At 44.3% G+C, this 24418-nt stretch overlaps 1 protein-coding gene across 3 annotated transcripts in view; it reads left to right on the forward strand.

The window, feature by feature from the left end:
* The window catches only part of LOC144485336 (NACHT, LRR and PYD domains-containing protein 3-like), a 70473-nt gene that overhangs the window by 13728 nt on the left and 32327 nt on the right, over positions 1-24418 (forward strand). For all 3 annotated transcript variants that reach the window (XM_078203529.1, XM_078203531.1, XM_078203532.1), the window contains exons 5-8: positions 812-983; positions 1070-1135; positions 12796-14581; positions 23237-23323. In XM_078203529.1, the coding sequence (XP_078059655.1) occupies positions 812-983; positions 1070-1135; positions 12796-14581; positions 23237-23323 (2111 nt within the window). The remainder of the gene's footprint in view (positions 1-811; positions 984-1069; positions 1136-12795; positions 14582-23236; positions 23324-24418) is intronic.

The following is a 24418-nucleotide window of genomic DNA, read 5'->3' on the forward strand; positions in this document are numbered from 1 at the left end:
ATTTTTCAGCATTATTATTGCTTCATTCTCCTGACGTAAATCAGCAGTCGGTGTTTGGATTAGTCAAATGTTAATTCATCAGCCAATTTTCATTTCAGGTTTTCCATTCTTCTATTTAACTAACGTAACAATCAGAATCATCCTGCCCTTGCCACCTGAGTTCTGACTCGCCACTGTTTTATTTACATACCGAGAGCAGGAGTCGGCTGTTCCGCTCCGCTGTTTAACAACATTGTGGCCGATTTGATAGTGAGCTCAAATCTGCATCTTGCCGATCCCTTATAAACTATCACCCCGCCTTGCTTACCAAGAGTCCTTTTAACTCCATCTTAGAATTGGTCCATGGCCTTTTCAGAAAGAGAGTTCCAAAGACGTATGACCTTTTCCTGGGGGAAAAAATGCCTCATCACCTCAGGATTTCCGAGTAAATCACAGTGACGCAGCAGGAATTGAGAGAATAAAATGGATCATATTGTCAATCAATAACCAACCAGATGTCATGTTGGACTCTGAAGGACAGACAACTAATTATATTAAAATACTGCAGATTCTCAGTGATTCCTCACTCTCCTGGAAATATATTTTTGATTCTACTTTAGTTTATTCTAATTTCTTTATCGTTAATGGCTGGAATGAGATGTGAAGTGAATTTTCAGTCCATGTTTATTATGGATCAGGACCCGGCCCAGTGACGGATTTCTGAGCTGAAAGCAACTGGGAAATCCCATCACTGAGCAGATCCTTTCCTTCTCATTCTCAGTGTTTATCTTTCACTCTGCGTCTCATTATTCTTCATCACTATTCTTCATAGAAAGTCACTGAGCTCGTGGATAAGGGAAACCGGGCGGACAGTTCCAAACTTCTGCTCAATCTGGTGATGGAAAAAGGATCTCGGGCTCGAAGGGTGATGTGGGAATCCTTTGTGAGAATGCGTCACGGAGTCCCAAAACTGGATAAAATACTGAAAGAAATACAGGAGCTCGGTACGGTAAAATCACACAGCGATTTTAATTTCCCATTTAAACACTGCCGGTGTTACTGATTTGATTTCATGAATTTATTTAAACAGGTTCTGATGCATTCGATGACATGAACATGACACAAGGTTTATCTGAATTGCCCAGTCACCTGGAAGGTAAGGGATGAAATGGAGATGGTGAATCATTTCACTTCTGAGAATCAGAATGATTAATTACAGCCTTTGTTTAAGAGGTGGTCAAAAACCTGAGAATCAGAAAGTCAAAGGCTGGGGTAACAGGGTTGAACATGATTGGGGTTTTGTCATTGATCCTCAACTATGCAGAGATTCAAATTGCAATTCATAGAATTTTTCTTGCCTTCTGTTAATACGTTGCCATGGCATCTTTTCACTTAATCAGCTGCTGATTTCTATTATTTCTGATGTCTTATACACTTTACAGAATCTTGCTACACTATGAATCTTATACAAACCTTATGTATGAATGGTCTTGGATGGCAATAAAGAGTAGAGCCTTGAGCCAGAAGTTAAGGCTTGTCTACACTGGGGCAGCACGGTGGCAAAGTGGTTAGCACTGCTGCCTCAGAGTGCCAGCGACCTGGGTTCAATCCCGGCCTCAGGTGAATGTCTGTGTGGAGTTTACACGTTCTCCCTGTGTCTATGTGGAACACCTCTGGGTGCTCCGGTTTTCTCTCTCAATCCGAAGATGCACAGGTTAGGTGGATTGGCCATAGTAAATGTGTGGGGTTACGGGGATAGGGAGGGAGGGATACGGAGGCATTGGTAAGATGCTGAATTGAAGAGTTGGTGCAGACTTGAACGGCCGAATGGGCTCCGTCTGCACTGATGGGATTCTATGGATCTATGGAAATCATTCTAAAGAAACATAAGAACATAAGAAATAGGAGCAGGAGTAGGCCATCTAGCCCCTTGAGCCTGCCCCGCCATTCAATAAGATCATGGCTGATCTGACGTGGATCAGTACCACTTACCCGCCTGATCCCCATAACCCTTAATTCCCTTACCGATCAGGAATCCATCCATCCGCGCTTTAAACATATTGAGCGAGGTAGCCTCCACCACCTCAGTGGGCAGAGAATTCCAGAGATTCACCACCCTCTGGGAGAAGAAGTTCCTCCTCAACTCTGTCTTAAACCGACCCCCCTTTATTTTGAGGCTGTGTCCTCTAGTTTTATCTTCCTTACTAAGTGGAAAGAATCTCTCCGCCTCCACCCTATCCAGCCCCCGCATTATCTTATAAGTCTCCATAAGATCCCCCCTCATCCTTCTAAACTCCAACGAGTCCAAACCCAATCTCCTCAGCCTCTCCTCATAATCCAAACCCCTCATCTCCGGTATCAACCTGGTGAACCTTCTCTGCACTCCCTCCAATGCCAATATATCCTTCCTCATATAAGGGGACCAATACTGCACACAGTATTCCAGCTGCGGCCTCACCAATGCCCTGTACAGGTGCATCAAGACATCCCTGCTTTTATATTCTATCCCCCTCGCAATATAGGCCAACATCCCATTTGCCTTCTTGATCACCTGTTGTACCTGCAGACTGGGCTTTTGCGTCTCATGCACAAGGACCCCCAGGTCCCTTTGCACGGTAGCATGTTTTAATTTGTTTCCATTGAGATAATAATCCCATTTGTTATTATTTCCTCCAAAGTGTATAAACTCGCATTTCTCAACGTTATACTCCATTTGCCATATCCTCGCCCACTCACTCAGCCTGTCCAAATCTCTCTGCAGATCTTCTCCGTCCTCCACACGATTCACTTTTCCACTTATCTTTGTGTCGTCTGCAAACTTCGTTACCCTACACTCCGTCCCCTCCTCCAGATCATCTATATAAATGGTAAACAGTTGCGGCCCGAGTACCGATCCCTGCGGCACGCCACTAGTTACCTTCCTCCAACCGGAAAAACACCCATTTATTCCGACTCTTTGCTTCCTGTCGGATAGCCAGTCCCCAATCCACTTTAACACACTACCCCCAACTCCGTGTGCCCTAATCTTCTTCAGCAGCCTTTTATGGGGCACCTTATCAAACGCCTTTTGGAAACCCAAAAACACCGCATCCACCGGTTCTCCTCCATCAACCGCCCTAGTCACATCTTCATAAAAATCCAACATGTTCGTCAAGCACGACTTTCCCCTCATGAATCCATGCTGCGTCTGATTGATCGAACCATTTCTATCCAGATGCCCTGCTATCTCCTCTTTAATAATGGATTCCAGCATTTTCCCTACTACAGACGTTAAGCTGACCGGCCTATAGTTACCCGCCTTTTGTCTCCTTCCTTTTTTAAACAGCGGCGTAACATTAGCCGTTTTCCAATCAACCGGCACTACCCCAGAATGCAAGGAGTTTTGATAAATAGTCACTAACGCATCCACTATTACCTCTGACATTTCTTTCAATACCCTGGGATGCATTCCATCCGGACCCGGGGACTTGTCCACCTTCAGTCCCATTAGTCTACCCAGCACTGCCTCTCTGGTAACATTAATTGTATTAAGTATTTCTCCTGCTGCCAACCCTCTGTCGTTAATATTTGGAAAACTATTTGTGTCCTCCACCGTGAAGACCGACACAAAAAACTTATTTAAAGACTCAGCCATATCCTCATTTCCCACTATTAACTCCCCCCTCTCGTCCTCCAAGGGTCCAACATTCACTCTAGCCACTCTATTCCTTTTTATATATTTATTAAAACTTTTACTATCATTTTTTATATTAATTGCTAGCCTAGCTTCATAGTCTATCCTTCCTTTCTTTATCGCTTTCTTAGTCTCTCTTTGTTGTTTCTTAAATTTTTCCCAATCACTTGTTTCTCCACTATTTTTGGCCACTCTGTACGCAGCTGTTTTTATTTTAGTACTCTCCTTTATTTCCTTCGTTATCCACGGCTGGTTCTCCCTTTTCTGCCAATCCTTGTTTTTTGCTGGAATATATTTTTGCTGAGAACTGAAAAGGATCTCCTTAAAAATCCTCCACTGTTCCTCAGCTATCCTACCTGCCAGCCTGCTCTCCCAGTCTACCTTAGCCAATTACAAACTAAAAACACAAACTAAAATACTGAGCAGGAAAATCCCAGAAGGTCCATCAAACAAAGATAACAAGGGTTCAAGCATCATGGCGAAAGACATCTTCCACTGGTGCCTCCCAGTCCAAATCCTGCCACTAACAATGACCACACAATCTTCTTGTAGCAGCAAAAATAGAAATGCCCAGAGTTGATATGGAAAAATGCTGTGTTTAATATTCCCCTCTAATCCCTCAGCTGATTGTTTCCAATCGTGCAGATCACGTTGAACCATTGTTCCTCATATGCACTTCTCTTCCACATGATGCAGTCTCTGTGCCAGACAGGATTCGTCTGGCTCCCTCTTTAGAGTCAGCACAGCTACTCGAAACATCTTACAGAGGCTCATAGTTCTCTGGAGATAACGAAACGCTGAACATCCACTCTATTCCTGCATTTACATAGTTCAAACATGTGTTATCAGGTCTCACACAATTTGATGACTGGAATCATCGATCAGAAGTGATTCTACAGTCATTCCGATATTGATTAGACCTCTTTCAATTAGAGTTTGTATCTGTACTTCTTCAAAGTAAATAAACCATGTAGCTGAGCTTCGCAAAGTTGTTAACCATTTTTGTAGCTTTCGTCTGTGACTTTTCCACTCTACGTTGAGTGTGAGGTGATTCACTTTGGAAGGAGTAACAGGATTACAGAGTACTGGGCTAATGGTAAGATACTTGGTAGTGTGGATGAGCAGAGAGATGTGCACACTCTCCAGGTGTGATGTGAGCAGGAAAGTGTGCAGGCAAAATCATGTCATAGAAACATAGAAAGTAGGAGCAGGGGTAGACCATTCGGCCCTGCGAACCTGCTTTACCGTTCATTATGATCATGGTTGAACATTCAACTCATTAGCCTGATCCCATCTTCCCTGCAAATTGTTTGATCCCTTTAGCTCCTGGAGGTATAGATAAGTCTTTCTTGAAAACATACAATGTTTCAGCTTCAAGGTTTTTTGTAGTAGTCAATTTCATAGACTCATGACTCTTTGCATTTCTCTGCATTTCAGTCCGAAATAGTCCACCCTGTATCCTCAGACTGTGATCCTCATTCTGGAAATCCCCGCCATCGGGTACATACTACCTACGTCTATCCTGTCTAGTCCTATTAGAATTTAGGTTGCTACGAAATCCCTCCCTTATTCTTCCGAACTCCAGTGAATATAATCCTAACTGACTCAATCTTTCCTCATACCAGGAATCAACCTGGTATACCTTCTCTGCACCCCGGCGGGGGCGGTGCCAGGTCGGCGGGGGTGGGGAACTCCCAGGAATCAGCCTGGTATACCTTCTCTGCACCCCGGCGGGGGCGGTGCCAGGTCGGCGGGGGCAGGGCCGGGTCAGCGGGGGTGGGGAACTCCCAGGAATCAGCCTGGTATACCTTCTCTGCACCCCCTTTATAGCAAGAACAACCTTCCTCAGATAAGGAGTCCAAAACTGCATGTAATATCCAGGTGTAATCTCACCGAGTCCCTGTAGTTGCAACAAGACATCACTGCTCCTGTGCTCGAATCCTCTTGGTATGAAGCCCAACACACCACTTGCCTTTTTACTGCCTTCTGCACCAGCATGTTTACCTTCAGTGACTGGTGTGCGATGACACCCGGGTCTCGCTGCACATCTCCCTTAATCTATAGCCATTCAGATAGTAATCTGCCTTCCAGTTTTTGCTACCAAAGTGGCTAAGTTCACATTTGTCCACATGATACCACATCTACCTTGCATTTCCCCACTTAATCAGCTTCTCCATATGACATGGAAGCATCTCTGCATCCTTCACACAGCTCACCCACCTACCCAGTTTTGTGTAGTCTGCACATTTGGAGATATTACATTTAGTTCCCTCATCGAAATCATTAATATATATCATGAATAAGTGATGTTGTAGTAATTGGTATCAGCCTTTTAATTGATCACAACTTTATCTTTCAAGTAACTAGACCAAGTCACAGAGTTCTCTTAAACAGCTGTTTTAATCATCTATGTAGCGAAGACTCTGGAAAGTCACGGGTCACAGTCTGTAACTCGCCAGAATACAGAATTCCTAAATACAGAAGCAATTATAGCCTCAAATTCAATTCTAGGTAATTAGCATATACCAATCACATTTTAGGAGTTACCTCAATCCACTCAGTTATTGATTAAGCTCACATCATTCAGAGATTAAAACCAATCACAGTCCCCTTAAACTACTGGTTTTGGTGCTTATCTGTGAAAACGTTTAGAAGAACTTTTTTTTCATAGCAGCTTGTGTGACATTCACCCTTTCAGTGGTGTCCCAGCACCGATCCGTGCGGTATCCCACTAGTCACAGTCTGCTATTTGGAAAAAGACCCAGTTATTGCTACTCTGTTTCCTCCCTGCCAGCTTATTTCCTGTCCATCTCAATACACTGCTCCCAAATCAATGTGTTGAATTTTACAGGCTCATCTCTTACCTGGGACCGTGTCAAAAGCCTTCTGAAAGTCCAAATAAATCACAACCATTTACTCACCTTCGTCACCTCTGCTAGTTGCTTCCTGGAAAAAATTCAAGTAGATTTGCCCGAGCAAGACTTCCACTTCATATATCCATGCTGACTGTCCAATCCTGCCACTCTTTTCAAGTGCTATTAATGAACTATAGCACTTTCCCCACTACCAATAGAATGTTCCAGAAAACTATTCCGTGTACACTCCAGGAACTCCTACTCTACGTTATTGTATCTGATTTCACTGGGCCAGTCTATATGCAGATTAAAATCACCCACAATTACTGATGTTCCTTTATCACATACATCACTAATTTCCTTTTAAATACCATCCCCAACCTCACCACTACAGTTTGTGGGTCTATCTACAATCCCCATTAAAGTTTTCATAAGTTCATAAGATATAGGAGCAGAGTTAGGCCATTCTGCCCATCCAGTACGCTCTAACGTTCGATCATGCTCCTTATCCTCATTTTCATGCCTTCTTCCCATAATCCTTCACTCCCTTACCAATTAAAGATCTGTCTAACTCCTTAAATGTACTCACTGTCCCAGCATCCACCGCACTTTGGGGCAGCGAATTCCACAGATTCACAACCCTTTGGGAGAAGGAGTTTCTCCTCAACTTTGTTTTCAATTTGCTGCCCCTGATCCTAAGACTATTACTTCTCATCCTAGAATGCCCCACCAGCGGAAGCATCCACTCCATGTCTACTTTATCAATACCTTTCATCATCTTGAACAGCTCCAATTTGATCTCCCCTCAATCTTATAAATTCCAGAGAGTATAGCTGAATCTATTTTAAATCTCTCTTCATAGAACAAACCCCTCATTACTGGAATCAATCTCGTGAACCTCCTCTGAACTGCCTCCAATGCCACGACATCTTTCCTCAAATACGGGGACCAAAACTGTGCATAATACTCCAGGTGCGGCCTCACCAATGCCTTGTATAATTGCAACAACTTCCTTACCTTCATATTCTATTTCATTCACTTTCTTTATTCTCTGCTGTACCTGCATGCTAGTTTTCTGTGACTCAGATCCCTCAGCACCGGAACACCCCGAAGTCTCTCCCCATTTAAATACTAAGTCGCCTTCCTATTTTTGAGACCAAAGTGCATGACCTCACACTTTTCCACGTTAAACTTTTGCAACCTCTGAGCCTTTTCAGCACGACCCATGCGGATTACACATCATCAGAGCTAATATCCAACCTCATTATTTACCCAATTTCCTCTTTAACCAGCAAACCAGCTCTATCATCTTTTCCTTTTTGACTCTCCTTCCTAGATAGTGAACACCACTGGATGTCCCATCGCTTGTCACCCTGCAGTCATTCCCGACGACATCACACCTGTTTGCATCTATTTGCACGATTAATTCATCCACTTTATTTCAAATTTTCTGTGCGTTAAAGCACAAAGTCTTTTTGTCAATTGTCCCATTCCCACTGTGTGTTCATTGTGGCACTGTTTGATTTTGGCCCTTGATTTATCTGCCTATCACTTTTCTTATTCCCCTTACTGTCTTTTTTTAACTGTCCATGAAAAATGTTTGACTCTAGAACGTGGGAGGCAACGTATCATCCAGGAATTTTGTCTGTGACCACAGAAGGGCCTGTCTATTTCTCTTACAATTGAATCCCCGATAACGATTGCATTCCCATACTTTTTTCTCCTCCTCTATGCAGCAGGGCCAACCCTGGTGCAACAGATTTGTCTGTTGCTGCTTTCCCCTGAGAGGTCATTTCCAAAGCGGTATACCTGATTTGCAGGGGAATGGCTACAGGAGATTCCTGCACTGCCTGCCTAGTCCTCCTGATCTGCCTGGTCGTCACCCATTCCCTTCCTGCCTGTTGAGACTTACCTTGCGGTGTCACCACCTGTCCATAAGTGTAATCCTCAATACTTGTGGATGCTCCATAGTGTCCCAGCCGACCTCCAGCTCTAAAACATGGGCTTCCAGCAGCTGGAGACACTTGCTGCACACGTGTGCTTCCTACATGGAACACGAGGAGCACACCACAGCTTTGAGATCTCCTGCCATGACCTAGCCCTTTACCTTTTGAAAGATATCAAAAATTAAATAATATCAATTACTCTACATCGCTTCTTCCCGGTTCCTTGTTCCTGCATAATGGCAGGGACAAACGAGAAACCACAAAATAAAGACTTTAAAAACCATAAGTGATAAAACCAATAAAAACTTACCCGATCATACTTACCCAATCGGCTGCTTCCCCTGGCCCCGCACCATTTTTGAATCCTGATGTCAACATAGCATCTCCAAACTCCAAGCTAGTGTTCAAATTTCTCACTGCACTCTTTGCTGTATATTTAATCTTCTCTTGATGCTGCAGACTGTCTGTCCCAGTGACCCAGTGTCTTCCTCTCGCACTCTCCTCGAGGTGCTGCTGACTGTCTGTCCCAGTGTCCTACTCTCTCCCTCTTCTTTAGGTGCTGCTGACTGTCCCAGTATTCCAGTGTTCTCCCCCCTCACTCTTCTCTGGGTGCTGTTGAATGTCTGTGCCAGTGTCGTCCTCTACCGCTCTCCTCTAGGTTCTGTTGTCTGTCTCAGTATCCCAGTGTTCTCTTCTCACACTCTCTCCCCTAAGGGCAATTGAATGTCTGTCCCGGTGTCCTCTGCTCTCACTCTCCTATAGCTACTGCTTCTTTATCTAATATCGATTGGTTCTGTGAATGTAACCCAATGTCGTGTTACCTTTAGCTACAGATTCTCAACATTGATCACAGACCTCCAGTGATATGTGTATGCTGGCACTGAGATCTTTTTCTGTCTCTGTGTCTCAATATCTTTCACACAAAGAATCCGTCTGTTCAATATTAGCTCGACCACTATGTATGAGATACATCTATCTTAATACGTTGTTTTGTGAATCTGTGGAATTGGCGACCCTGAGGTGCTGGGGCAGTGAGTAAATTTAAGGAGGAGTGAGACATATTTTTAATTGGTAATGGGGAGAAGGCTGGAAAATTGAGATAAGGAGCATTTCAGCCATGATCGAATGACAAAGCAGACTAGATAGGCCGAATGGCCAATTTCTGCTCCTATATGTTATTAACTTATGAACAATGTGTGCCCACTGCTATCACAGATCTAAACTTTTCTTTATCTCACTGCCTTCTACCTTGTAAACCATTGTATTGTCGGCATCTGCAAACTTACTGTAGACATCACGTTAATGCTGCAAGCCCCGAGTTCATATGTTAAACCTTGCTCAGCTCTTGAATATCAGACTGTGAGGAGTAGAGAGTCCCGGGCTAACATTTTTAATAAAACTATGGATGTGGAAATCTGTAAAAACAATAAAAAAGTGTGATAGACTTAGTTTTGGCAGTACCTGGAGAAAGAACGATAGTTAACATTTTGAGTCCAATGTGACTGAGTTCTGAGGGAGCGCCATATGGAATCAAAATGATAATTACTGTCTCCATGGACGCTGTTCTTATCCAACATTTTCTGTTCAGATCATTTGTGACATGTCTTCAAGCCAAACTACATCTAGTCCACTAAGTTTTAGTTGCAATATTGAAGACGATTCTTGAAGCAGAGTTTCACATTTCCACTGATATAACAACATTCTTTGGTGAGGAAACCTATCAACAGCTTTCTAAAAGTCGAGGGTGACAATGTCCACCGTATTTCCATCATTTATGATTCTACTCACTTCCTCAAACTCCAGCAAGTTGGACTTCTTCAGTTCTTCTGTGAATTTATAATGGTTTCTTCCCTTTCCCAGTGATCATAAAGAAAACTTTATATTATCCCTTGCAATGTCCACTTGGTAACGGACGTCTGGCTGGTCGACTTGCAGTTCCCGAGCTCTGATTTTCCCCACGTTAGGGCTAAATGTGGAAGTTTATTGTGAATTTCTAATGTTTCATAAAGAATAGCTCTTAATATCCCTTCCAGTATCTTCCCAATAACAGTGGTCAGGCTGAGAGGCCTGTACTTCCGGGGCTCTGATTTGTTCCATTTTGAACTGTAGGGAAAATGGTAAAGAAATGAGGGACATTGGGGGCAATTCTCCCAAAAAGGTTCTATGTGCTGAATTGGCGGGAAACTGGTATAAATGACGATTGTTTTTTCAGTGGGAGTTGAAACTCTAATCTCCCACAGTCTGTGCAATGCAGAGGTCACAAGCGTGAATCTCATTAAAGGTTTGGGGGGTGGGGTCTATTCACACCAGAGGCTGACAGTTCCTGACCTCTGCGCATGCGCAGTGGCCCCGAGCTGTCAGCCTGCAGTTTGCTGGCCAGCCACGGGACCCTGTAGTGCTGCCCCTTGGGTCCACCGCCCCTAACGGCCCCCCCCAACTTCCCAGGCCAGCCCCGACCCTCTCCCGTCCCGGAGCACCGCGATCTTCTCCGGATCTCTCTCTCTCTCTCTCTCTCTCTTACCCCCCCCCACCCCCCACCAATGGGAGGCAGACACCCTAATCCCGCCCAGCAGATGCCCCCCACCACCAAAGAAAGCAGACACCCTGCCCACGGAGGCCACCTAGGCCCTGCCCCCTTGGCACTGCCCCATGCCTGGTTCTTAGTGCCAAGGTGCCCCATGGGCATGGGCACTTTGCCCATTAGGCAGTGCCGGGAGCACAGTCTGGCCCTGCCACAGTGCCCATACCCAGGGGGGAACAACCTGAAGCCACCCAACCCCCTGAGGGGCCCCAATTGCACCCCTCCCTTCACTCCAGCGGGGCCTCCTGTTAGTTCCCTGAAACTGGGGAGCGAATCTGAACGGTGCCGGAGTGAAATTGCACTGACGGGAGTGGGAGATGCTTGCGGGTCCGGAGGCTTCAGTCCCAGGCCCGCTAATAACTTTAAAATAAGGTTAAAATAGATTAAAATCTCGTACCTGCTGTTCCCACTGGTTTTCAGCGTGGTCCCCACCGTGCTGGATATCCGGCACTCGGAGATGCGTGCGCGTCGGGAATGCATGCTTGAATCCCACAAATCGGCCCACAAGCGATTGTCCCGGCCCGCCGTGCTAAAGATTTAGAGCGTTGGGATGGGAGAATCGCCCCCAATAATCTTTACCATATCACAGAACAGATTGAGAGGTCAGACAACCTTTGATAAAAATGATGATACTACAGGTGTTCACACAATTGAACATTAATCTGAAGAATGTCTCTGAGGAAAAGGGAGTATTTAGGCTTAATACAAAATTATTGGTTAGTTTCCGAATGGTCTTTAAAGAGAGCACATTATTCTACTGAAAGGATAATCCCTTAATTCAGGGGTTTCCTTCAAACCCAATGTAAGAACGAAGATAAATACATTTTCCATTTCCCAAAACGAGGTGATAGGAAACAAGAAACATAATTAACTATGAATTATAATTATTGTTAAACAGTTCAAATGAACTGTGAATGTTTCCTGGTTTCATATTACACTTAGTAAAGTAGCTCCTTGTTCTTTTTCTTGTTGCCATCATGGCAGAATGGTTATCAAAACACAGTTAATGTATCGACATGTACAACTGCTGGAACAAAGGGGTGGGTATTCTTTGAGTTCTCTGTCTGAAGGCAGGTTTGAACCACGGCTGAATGATCTCCGGCACGGGTAAGGCAAGGAGTGAGGTCCCGAATTTGCCCCAGAGGCAACGGTGATCGGACCCCGTGCTGCTGACACAATATGGCCCACAATCTGACCAACTGAGCCAACCGGCTCCCCAGTAACATGGGTGACCAGGCAACAGCCTGATAGAATAGGAGAACTTTCCATCTTCAAAACTGTTGGTATTCCAATGCTCACACAGTATGAAAGGGAACCTGTTGAAGGAGGGATGCAGTCACAGTGAGACTCCTGAACAATTACAATCTCTCCATCTCCCATTCATATCCAATATCCCATTTACCATTTCTGCAGCAGATTGGGAACACCGACTCGTTCACAGACTAATGGACCCGAAAATCGTCTGTCATGTAACCATGATCCTTGCAGACTCCCAGTGAGGTGTCTGTATTAAGGGCAGGTTGGAAAGCATTAACCATCAGAGTGAAAACATCACCTTTATAAAATGGACAAGTTATGGAAATATTAGAGTTAAGTCACGATCTGAAACTTTAATTGAAAATTGGTGCTTGTGAAGCGAGGTTTCCAGTAACTTAATTTCAATTCCAGCACAAACCTTGACTGACACTGTAAAGTAAGTCTAACAATTCAGCAAAGATAGTGTTTTAATGCAACTAACATTTCTCTCTGTTCTGATTGAAGATCTACAACAGAAACACAAGGAGACACTCCGGGTACAAGCTGGAACACTGAGAGTGAACACTATCCTCATAAAGGAGAAGGTTAAGATTTTCCAGCTGGTTGATCGATACGCTGAGCTAACGGTTATTTCTACTGTTCGAGATCGGACACTTGTCGAACATGAACTGCTGGCAAGAGGCCGAGACCATGAAGAATGGAGAGAGAAACATCTCCGGAAAAAACTGGAAAAAATCCGAACTGATCAATTGTTCCAGAGCAGCTTTTCCCAGACGGGAGGTTTGCTGCAAAAAATTAGGAGAGTATTTCACCAATCCCATTCAACATCCAGTTCTGGGAGTTCAGCAGCAGTGAGTGGAGTCCCGGGAGTTGGAAAAACAACAATGGTACAAAAGATTGTTTATGACTGGGCCACTGGGAAAATATACCCACACTTTCAATTTGTTTTCAGTTTTAAATTCCGGGATTTGAACACTATTAACTGCAGAATAAACCTGAGGAATCTGATACTGTTTTTCTATCCTTACTTTGGGAATATTCTGGGAGAGCTCTGGAAGAACCCAGAGGGATTGCTGTTTATATTTGATGGTTTGGATGAATTCAAGGACAGTATTGATTTTGCTGACAATCGGAGAAATACAGAACCTCAGTACATGTGCACAGATCCTGAATTCCGCTGTAAAGTGTCTGACATTGTGTACAGTTTAATACAGCACAAGCTGCTCCCAGGATGTTCAGTGTTAGTGACCAGCCGCCCCACTGCATTACAGTTATTGGAAAAGGCTGACATCAGCGTCTGGGCTGAAATCCTGGGATTTGTTGGTGATGAACGGAAGGAATATTTCAACAAGTTTTTTGAAGATCAGACGGTGGCAGCAGCTGTTTTCAAACACGTGGAGGAGAACGAGATCCTGTACACCATGTGTTACAACCCTTCCTACTGCTGGATCCTGGGTCTGTCACTGGGTCCCTTCTTTACACAAAGAGACAGGAAACGGCAGCAAGTTCCCAAGACCATCACCCAACTATATTCCTACTATATTTACAACATTCTGAAAAACCATGGCCGAGAGATTGAAAACCCCCGTGATGTGTTACTGAAGCTTGGTGAGATGGCCTACACAGGAGTCTCCAAGAAGAAGATTGTGTTTAGAAATGAAGATTTGATCGAGTACAATCTACAACCTTCCCAGTTCCTGTCTGGGTTCCTGATGGAGCTTTTAGAGAGAGATGATTCTGCCCAGAGTGTGGTTTACACATTCCCACACCTCACCATCCAAGAGTTTGTAGCTGCACTCACACAATTCCTGACTCCAGATCCCGGGGAGATCGGGAAACTCCTCAGTGAAGCCCACAGCGAGAAAGATGGGCGATTTGAGATATTTCTCCGTTTTGTTGCTGGTCTGTCCTCCCCACAGTCAGCTCGACCCCTGGTGGAGTTTCTGGGTCCGTTTCTTCATCAAACAACCTGCCGAGTGATTGACTGGGTGAAGGAGAAGGTTGAAGGGCAGATTGGAGACTCACAGACTGAAACTGGGAAGAGGAAGCTCCTGAACACATTCCACTACCTGTTTGAGTCTCAGAATAAAGCACTGGTTCGGTACACAGTGGGATCTGTGAAAACACTTTCATTTTGCGGATTGCGACTGACCCCAATTGACTGTGCGGTCCTGTCTCATGTCATTGGACTCTGTGATACAATAAAACACCTCGATCTATGGGAATGTTACATTCAGTGTGAAGGGCTCCAGCGGCTGGGACCCATTCTGCACAAATGTCAGGAGTTGAGGTAACTGTTTGGTCTCAGAGCGGATATTTTAATTGCTGAGAAGCCATTTCCTTTGTTCTAATAAAACAGAGACATGTTCAGTTGAGGAAATCGAGAGGGAAACAATGTCCAATGGTCACAGAGAAAGCGCGGGAGAATGGCACAAAGTCATAAAGCTCATTTGAGAGCAGATGCAGACATGATGGGCCGATTGGCCTCCTTCTGAACCTGTAATAAATTTTGAATTCTCTGATAAAACGACATCGTTTCAAGAAGGCAGATTCTCGTGGGCAAATAGGCATCGGCAATAAATGTTGGCAAAACCAGTGATGATCACGTTCCTTGAGTGAATAAAAGCATTATTGGGATAAATTTTAAATAATTAGAGGTGTAAAGGCCTCGTTACAAAATTTAAAAAAAGGATATTTCACTCTCCCAACAGAAACCATCTGATTATGTATGATGCGAGAAGGAAATTTGTTTCTCTTGTGTTCGGTACAGCTTACAGTTTGTGGCTAATTATTGTCAGGATTATTTTCCTGCACGCTGCCTCTGTTATGTATTATAGTTGATGTGTGTTTTATCGGGACAGTGTCCTTTTATAAGTCATGTGATAACTGGTAACATCAGTCAGGGTCGCAGTGGAGGTTCAGTCTTGTATTAAACCTCACAGTGTGCAGTTGTGAAAAGAAACCTCCCTTAGGTTACAGCAGCCCACGCTGTTTCTGTTCCATGGTTCTGACTGCAGCCTCATAAAACCTGAATCACTCGCTGTGTTTAAAAAAAATAGCTTTATTCACACTGTATTTGCATCTTTTGCAAATCGCTTTAAATCTTGTTGTTGATCCTTGTCCGAGCAGCAATATTTTGATTTGCTCCCTGTTCTCTCCAGCACCATCACTATTTTGAACATTTCTATCAAATGTCCCCTCAGCTTTCTTCCTTCCAAGGTGAACGACTTCTCCTATCGATCCTCGTGTCTGAAGTTTCACATCCCTGTCGCCAATCTTTTAAACATGTTCAGCGCTCTCTCCAATGTGTTCTAAGCCTTCCTAAAGTATGACGCACTGAACTGAGATCTAACTGACGTTCCGATGAGACAGGGGGGTGTTGGTAGGGTACGGGAACCGTGGTGCACGAAGGTTGTGATGAACCTGGTGAATAAGAAAAGAGAGGCGTACAGAAGGTTCAGAGAGCTAGGAGGTGTTAAGGATTTAGAGGAGTATACGGGATGTAGGAAGGAGCTTAAGAAGGAAATTAGGAGAGCGAGAAGGGGTCATGAGAAGGCCTTGGCGGGTAAGATTAAGGAGAATCCCAAGGCTTTCTACAAATATGTCAAGAGTAAAAGGATGAGATGTGAAGGCATAGGACCCTTAAAAGGTGAAGGGGGAAAAGTTTGTGTGGAACCGTTAGAAATGGCGGAGCTGCTTAATGAATACTTTACCTCGGTATTCACGGTGGAAAGGGATCTGGGTGGTTGTACTGCTGGTTTGCGGTGGACAGAAAGGATCGAGCATGTGGACATAAAGAAAGAGGATGTGTTGGAACTATTGAATGGCATCAAGGTTGGTAAGTCGCCGGGACCGGATGGGATGTACCCCAGGTTACTGTGGGAGACGAGGGAGGAGATTGCGGAGCCTTTGGCGATGATCTTTGCATCATCGATGGAGACGGGAGAGGTTCCGGAGGATTGGAGGATTGCAGATGTGGTCCCTATATTCAAGAAAGGGAACAGGGACAGCCCGGGAAATTACCGACCGGTGAGTCTAACCTCAGTGGTTGGTAAGTTGATGGAGAGGATCCTGAGAGACAGGATTTATGATCATCTAGAGAAGTTTAGTATGATCAAAAGTAGTCAGCACGGCTTTGTCAAGGGCAGGTCGTGCCTTACGAGCCTGGTTGAGTTCTTTGAAAATGTGACCAAACACATTGACGAAGGAAGAGCGGTGGATGTGGTCTATATGGACTTCAGCAAGGCGTTCGATAAGGTCCCCCATGCAAGACTTCTTGAGAAAGTGAGAGGGCATGGGATCCAAGGGGCTGTTGCCTTGTGGATCCAGAACTGGCTTGCCTGCAGAAGGCAGAGAGTGGCTGTGGAGGGGTCTTTCTCTGCATGGAGGTCAGTGACCAGTGGAGTGCCCCAGGGATCTGTTCTGGGACCCTTGCTGTTTGTCATTTTCATAAATGACCTGGATGAGGAAGTGGAGGGATGGGTTGGTAAGTTTGCTGACGACACCAAGGTAGGTGGTGTTGTGGATAGTTTGGAGGGATGTCAGAAGTTGCAGCGAGACATAGATAGAATGCAAGACTGGGCGGAGAAGTGGCAGATGGACTTCAACCCGGATAAGTGTGTGGTGATCCATTTTGGCAGATCCAATGGGATGAAGCAGCAGTATAATATGAAGGGTACCATTCTTAGCAGTGTAGAGGATCAGAAGGACCTTGGGGTCCGGGTCCATAGGACTCTTAAATCGGCCTCGCAGGTGGAGGATGCGGTCAAGAAGGCGTACGGCGTACTGGCCTTCATTAATCGAGGGATTGAGTTTAGGAGTCGGGAGATAATGCTGCAGCTTTATAGGACCCTGGTTAGACCCCACTTGGAGTACTGCGCGCAGTTCTGGTCACCTCATTACAGGAAAGATGTTGAAGCCATTGAAAGGGTGCAGAGGAGATTTACAAGGATGTTGCCTGGATTGGGGGGCATGCCTTATGAGGATAGGTTGAGGGAGCTTGGTCTCTTCTCCCTGGAGAGACGAAGGATGAGAGGTGACCTGATAGAGGTTTACAAGATGTTGAGAGGTCTGGATAGGGTAGACTCTCAGAGGCTATTTCCAAGGGCTGAAATGGTTGCTACAAGAGGACACAGGTTTAAGGTGCTGGGGGGTAGGTACAGAGGAGATGTCAGGGGTAAGTTTTTCACTCAGAGGGTGGTGGGTGAGTGGAATCGGCTGACGTCGGTGGTGGTGGAGGCAAACTCGTTGGGGTCTTTTAAGAGACTTCTGGATGAGTACATGGGATTTAATGGGATTGAGGGCTATAGGTAGGCCTAGAGGTGGGGATGTGATCGGCGCAACTTGTGGGCCGAAGGGCCTGTTTGTGCTGTGGCTTTCTATGTTCTATGTTCTATGTCTTTTGCAGGTTCAGCACAGCCTCCTTGCTCTTGTACTCTATGCCCCTATTGACAATGTTATGATCCCAGCTGATTTCTGGACAGTCAGGTCGACGAGCAGAAACCCAGCTCAGTAAATCATAACTTTTATTTATTGTTTTATTATTTAGAAATGTAGATGAACAGAATAACAAGGTCGTCGATTAACTTTTAACAAAAGAATAAAACCTTTGTTAAAAAAATAACTGCAATGCACCACCCCATCTAACTTCACAGATGTCTGCAGATCTGTAAGGATGACGCGAGTTACAAAATAGATCTTATGCTTTAATGTTCCCAGTAAGTACACAGTTAATGTAAACCAACAATCCACCTGTGGTTCAGATACACCACTCTCTGAAACTCAGTGACAGATGCCACCCAAAGTAACTTCAGTGGATTCTTCTTCAAATCCCCCCAAATGTTTGTAACAATGTGAGAAAACCCGTCTCACTGGGACTGATGCTTCCGCTCCAGAAGCTCCACTCGAGAAACAAAAAGCAGCTTTTGGAATCTTTTCAATGCTTTCTGTCAGATGCCTTCACCAAGGATCCCTGTCCAATATTTCAATGTTTCCTTTCATTATTCCTCCATACTCAGCCATGCCAACTGACACCAGCGCCTCATAGTCTGTATGAAGGTGTCACCAACTTTAGGAATATATCAGATATCTGGATTCTCGTGAGCAAACTTTACAATGTCTGCATCTCGCAGCTCTGTCTTTAACTGGGAACCTCTCTCTGCTCCTCTCTTTAACTTCGGGAGCAGTCGCTTGTTCAGATTCAGGTTTTTTTGTCTCTTTGACTTCTGTCTTCCTGGCACTCCTCTTTTCCTCCTTGGTTTCTGACGGTGATTTATCTTGTGGGTCCTGCTTTCTGAGTCCCTGCATTGCCCTGCCTCTCCTGGCAGCCTCTGTGAACTCCATCTCGCTTCTTGGGTTAACTGGTTGCAACTGAAACTCAGTGTTTCTATCATTCATTGTGGACTTCTGAATAGAAACAACCATTTTTTTAACCTCTATAACTCTGACAATGTCGTAAACCTTAAATTAAAATGCAGGGACACAAAAAACCCGCAGGCAGGCAGCTTTGTTTAACACGAAGTGAAATTAAAGTTTTGGCTCTTTCTTAACACACAAGCACAGAAACACAAATTCAACTTAAACTCATGAATTATTATCTGATGCCTACAAACATAAACTATTTCACAGCAGTAAAGCCCAAGATGCTGTATTCTTTATTAACTGCTCCCTCCACTTGCTCTGCTAACGGCAATGATCAATGTGCATATACGTCCAGTCCCCCTGCTCCTGCACTCTGTTAACTATTCTACCGATTATTTTATATTCCTTCCTCATGTGCATGTTTCCTGAAAGTATGACCTCACCCGTCTCTGCATTGAACTTAATCTGCCACCTATCTGTACACTCCACTATTGTCCGTTTTTCAGTCCCAAGCTCTTCTCCTCACAGTATCCGATGCCTCAAAGGTTTCTGTGATCAACAAACTTTGAAATTTTCCTCTATACTGCAAATACCTAGATCATTCATATATATCAGGGAAAAGCAAGGATCCCAATACTGACCTCTCGGGTTCTCCACTACCGACATCCTCCAGCCTGAAAAATACCCATTATTCATTGTTCATCCAATTTTGTATCCACGTTGCTACTTTCCCAGTTATTTTATGAGCTTATGCCACAAGTCTGTTGTGTCACTGCATCAGATGATTTTTGAATCTCCATGTCCACCACATCAACAGCAGAACCATCACTGACCCTTTCTGTTGCTTCCTCCAATTCACAGCAATATAAAGCCAGTCGCCAATGGCATTTCTTTTTACCAACCAATGAATTTAGTTTCCTCTGTCGCTATTAGATTCACCATTTCCCTTTTGAACTCAGCATGGGCCGGCTCAGAGTAGCTGAATGATCAACTGACCCTCGGACCCTCAGCTAAGTTTAACACTACTGCTCCAGGCTGGAGCCGCAGACTTGACTAAATTGGATTAACCCAGTCTTTTCGGTTGTGGTTACTACCTCCTGGCCCTCTCTTCATCCACTCCAACAAACTGAGATAGCTGGGAATTAAACCCGTATCAACTGCTTGGAAAGCAACTATGCTCATTATTATATCACTGTCATTGCATTTAGTGACTCCTGTGGTGTAGGTGCTCCCACAGAGCTGTGAGAAAGAGAGTTCCAGGATTTTGACCCAGTTACTGTGAAGGAACGGTGCTATATTTCCAAGTCAGGATGGTGTGTATCTTGGAAGGAAACTTCCAGGTGGTGATGTTTCCATTCATCTGCTGCCCTTGTCCTTAGGGATAGAAATCACAGGATTGGAAGGTGCTGTGTAACGAGCCATTGGGAGTTGTTGCACTGCATCTTGTAGATGGTACACACTGCTCGCTCTGTACCTCTGTGGTGGATGGAATGAATGTTGAACGTGGAGTACCAGTCAACAAGCAGAGTTATCCTGGATGGTGGCGAGCTTCCTGAATCTTGAGCTGCACTCGTGCAGACAAGTGGATGGTATTCAATTAAATTCCTGACATGTGTCTTGTCGATGGTGGAAATGTATTTGGAAGTCAGGAGGTGAGTTACTTTGTGCAGAGTTCCTGGCCTTTAATCTTCTCTAAAATCCAGAGTGTTGATATGTCTAGTCTGTTTCTGGCCAATGGTAGCATCGAAGGTGCTGATAGTCAGGATTCAGGTGATGATAATCCCATTGAATGTAAAGGGAGAGTTGATTGTATTCATTCTTGGTGGAGATGGTCATCGCCTGGCACTTGTCAGCCTTCCTTGAATATTGTTCAAGCCTTGCTAAATATGGACAGGTCCTGCATTACTATCTTGCGGAGTTGAGAATGGTGCTGAACGTTGTTCAGACATCAGCAAACATCTCCACTTCTGACTTTATGATGGATGAAATTTAATAGATGAAGTAGCTGAAGATGGTTGGGACGAGGGCACTCGCCTGAGAACTTCCTGCTGTCATTTCCTGGAGATGAGATGACCCTCTCTTCACACACTCCAACAAACAGAGATATCTGGGAATTAAACCCCTATCAACTGCTTGGAAAGCAACTATGCTCACAGTTATATCACTGGAATTGCATTTAGTGACTCCTGTGGTGTAGGTGCACCCACAGTGCTGTGAGAAAGAGAGTTCCAGGATTTTGACCCAGTCACTGTGAAGGAACGGTGATATATTTCCAAGTCAGGATGGTGTGTATCTTGGAAGGGAACTTCCAGGTGGTGATGTTTCCATTCATCTGCTGCCCTTGTCCTTCCAGGGATAGAAATCACAGACTGGACAGTGCTGTGTAACGAGCCATGGTGAGTTGTTGCACTGCATCATGCAGATGGTCCAACAACCATAACTAACTTCCTTTGTGCTGGTGTTGCTCCAACCGGCGGATAGTTTTTTTTCTCTCATTTCCATTGACTTCAGTTTTTCTCTGGCTCCTTTTTGCTACATGTGGTCATATTCTGCCATGATGTCAAGGGCAGACACTCTCATCTCACATCCTGAGTTCAGCTCTGCTGTCCGTGTTTACATCAAGGCTGTAATGAGGTAGGGGACTGAGTGACCCTGAGTAAGCACAAGCTCAGAGTCAGCGAGCAGGTCATTGCTAATTAAATGCTGCTTGATAGTCTCGATGACGCCTTCCTCTGTTGGTGATTGAGAGGAGACTGATGGGGTGGTAAATGGACAGATTGGATTTGTTCTCTCCTTTTTGTTTACGGTCATATCTGGGCAATTTCCCACTATTTTAGGTAAACATCAGTGTTGTAGCTCTACTGGAACAGCTTGGCGAGGAACAGAGCAGCTTCTGGAGCAGTAATCTTCAGTACAGTTACTGGAATATTGTCAAGATCTGTGGTCTTTGCAGTATCCATTATCTTTAACTATTTCTTGACATCACGTGGAGTGAATCGAATTCGCTGATAAATATCTGTGATCCTGGGGACCTCTGAACGGTTTAGCCACTGAAGTTAGTTACTAATATTTGAGCCATATCTTTTGCACTGATGTATTAGTCGTCTCCGTCATGAGGATGGGATATTTGTGGAGCCTCCTCCTTCTGTTGTTTCATCATCCACTACCATTCACAGCTAAATGTGGCAGGACTGCAGAGCTTACATCTGAGCCGAGGAAACCAGAATTTCCTGAATGAGGAAACCTGCTGCTGGAAAATCTCCAGTCAAACTGTCAGTGATATGAAACCGGGTTTGCGGATAACCCTTTCCCTGGGCGGCACAGTGGTTCGCACTGCTGCTTCACAGCTCCAGGGTCCCGGGTTCGATTCCCGGCTCGGGTCACTGTCTGTGCGGAGTTTGCACATTCTCCTCGTGTCTGCGTGGGTTTCCTCCGGGTGCTCCGGTTTCCTCCCACGGTCCAAAGATGTGCGGGTTAGGTTGATTGGCCAGTTTAAAAATTGCCCCTTAGAGTCCTGAGATGCGTAGATTAGAGGGATTAGCAGGTAAATATGTGGGGGTAGGGCCTGGGTGGGATTGTGGTCGGTGCAGACTCGATGGGCTGAATGGCCTCCTTCTGCACTGTAGGGTTTCTATGATTCTATGATTCAATGTGAGGATCGACTGGAAGTAAGAACTCATGGTAATTCCCGGAGATAGAACACGAGCCAGACCTGCAGAAAATGTAGAGCCTGTTTACTGTGGAATGTAACGGGAGACACCCCTCCCCTATAAACTAATCAAACAGAAATATTTCAACTTTCTAGTGGGAGAATATTCTTTCCTTGTTGTATAAAATTTAGGGGATGGACCTTAAAGCAACAGTTAGCACAGTTTCACACTTTAACTCGCCCTGAGATATTATACAGATGATACAATGTCAATAGTTAAGAAGCACAGGGACTCCCGAGCGATCCACTCTCACAGCTTTATCATTTAACCCTCTGTGAAATGTACAATTCTCAGAAAATCCTGGATTTATGTAACAGCAGAAATGATTTGAATTTTTGGAATCTGAGCAGGGTCAGTGAGATTCAGGAGGGTAATTCTGATGATCAGGAAATGAGACCAGAATGTGGGACATGTTTAAACGTTACTTGCTTGTTCACAGGATGTGGGCATCACCTCCTCTAGGGGCCATTAGCAGTGGGAAATAAATGCTGGTCTAGCCAGCGACACCCATATCCCATGGACAATTAAACAAAATATACATTTTGAGAGGTGTAAAAGAATTAATTGTTCATGATTTTTCAATGCTGACGATTGCCTTTTCCATTCAACAGAAAGGGTTTGATATTATCTAATTTAATATTGTCACACCTATTAGTGCCAAAGCATACCGTACATAGGGAAGGAAAGGAGAGTCCAGAATGCAGTGTTCCCATCACAGCTGGGGTGCAGAGAAAGATCAACTTGGATGAGATATAATATTGTAACTTGAATCAGGTCACCACTCGTGCTAAGTTTCTGACACAAAAATAGATCCAGCTATTTTTTCTGCTGAACATTAATCTGAATTTAATGTGTTTCTCACTTTCTCCATTTAGTCTGCATCTCAATAACGTGGGAGATTCAGGAGTGAAACTACTGTCTGCGGCTCTGAGGAATCCAGAATGTAAAATATGGAAACTGCAGTAAGTATCAGACTGTGAGAGATTGTGTTAATAATCAGTGGATGGTCTGACACTGTAAATTATTATCAGTGTCAGTAATAGTGTCATTAATAACCATTCCACATCATTCCTGTCAGTATTCGTGTTAAACACCACGGATTCGCTCTGATTCCTGAAATCTTTCTTTCTCTGATCTCCAGTTTGGAGAGTAACAGCCTCAGATATTCTCACCCCTGCTCTGAGTACAAACCAGTCAGTGATGTGTCTGAACCTGAGTTACAATAAACTGCGAGATTCAGGAGTGAAAGAATGAACTAATCATTTATAATTATTCTCAAATCCATTCATGAGAATAAAAAAGATGGACAAAACAATTAAATGTTTATAGAATTCCCAGATATGGCTGGTCGCATGTTCAATTTAGTTTAATTTGTCATTCAGATTATAGATGTTTATGTCTGTCGGCTTCTCAGTTTGATTAAACATAGAAAACTGCTGTATATTGGTAAGGCAGATTACAAACTACATTGAATTCTGATGAGTTTTATCCCGAGGGATCCACTCTCAAATTTACGTTAAACGGAGCTTAAGGAGCATCTGAAAAGAGAATGCAGAGATGGAGGTGGGGAGGGTTATGAAGAGAATTCCAGAGCTCACAGCCCAGCAGTTCAAGGCACAGCTCAGCTGGCAATGGCAATAATCACTGTGCAGAATAGTCTGAATGATGTCCCTATCAATAATGGACATTGTTTTTAAGAACACAAATAATGATACTAAATATACCATTGCTGTCAGTATTCGTGTTATTAAAAACACTTCCCGCTATTAGTAGACACAAAATAAGCTTGGGAGCAAAGTTGGAGACCATGAAATAAAAGAGGCAAAGGCAGCCTGGATATGAAGTTATCTGAGTGACAGGAAACAGGCAGGAGAGGTGAACTGTACCTTTTCATTTATCGGAAGCTGACAGTGGCTTTCCCCAGCAACCAGTACTGTGTTACTACGACTAATTTTCTTTACATGTACGACCAAATGAGACTTGGGTTTATCTAAAGATGAGATGTGAAGCTCCAGCACACGGCCACCAGAACACAGAGCGGACGCAGCATATGATAG

The sequence above is a fragment of the Mustelus asterias genome, unplaced genomic scaffold (assembly GCF_964213995.1).
Source record: "Mustelus asterias unplaced genomic scaffold, sMusAst1.hap1.1 HAP1_SCAFFOLD_185, whole genome shotgun sequence".
NCBI lineage: Eukaryota > Metazoa > Chordata > Chondrichthyes > Carcharhiniformes > Triakidae > Mustelus > Mustelus asterias.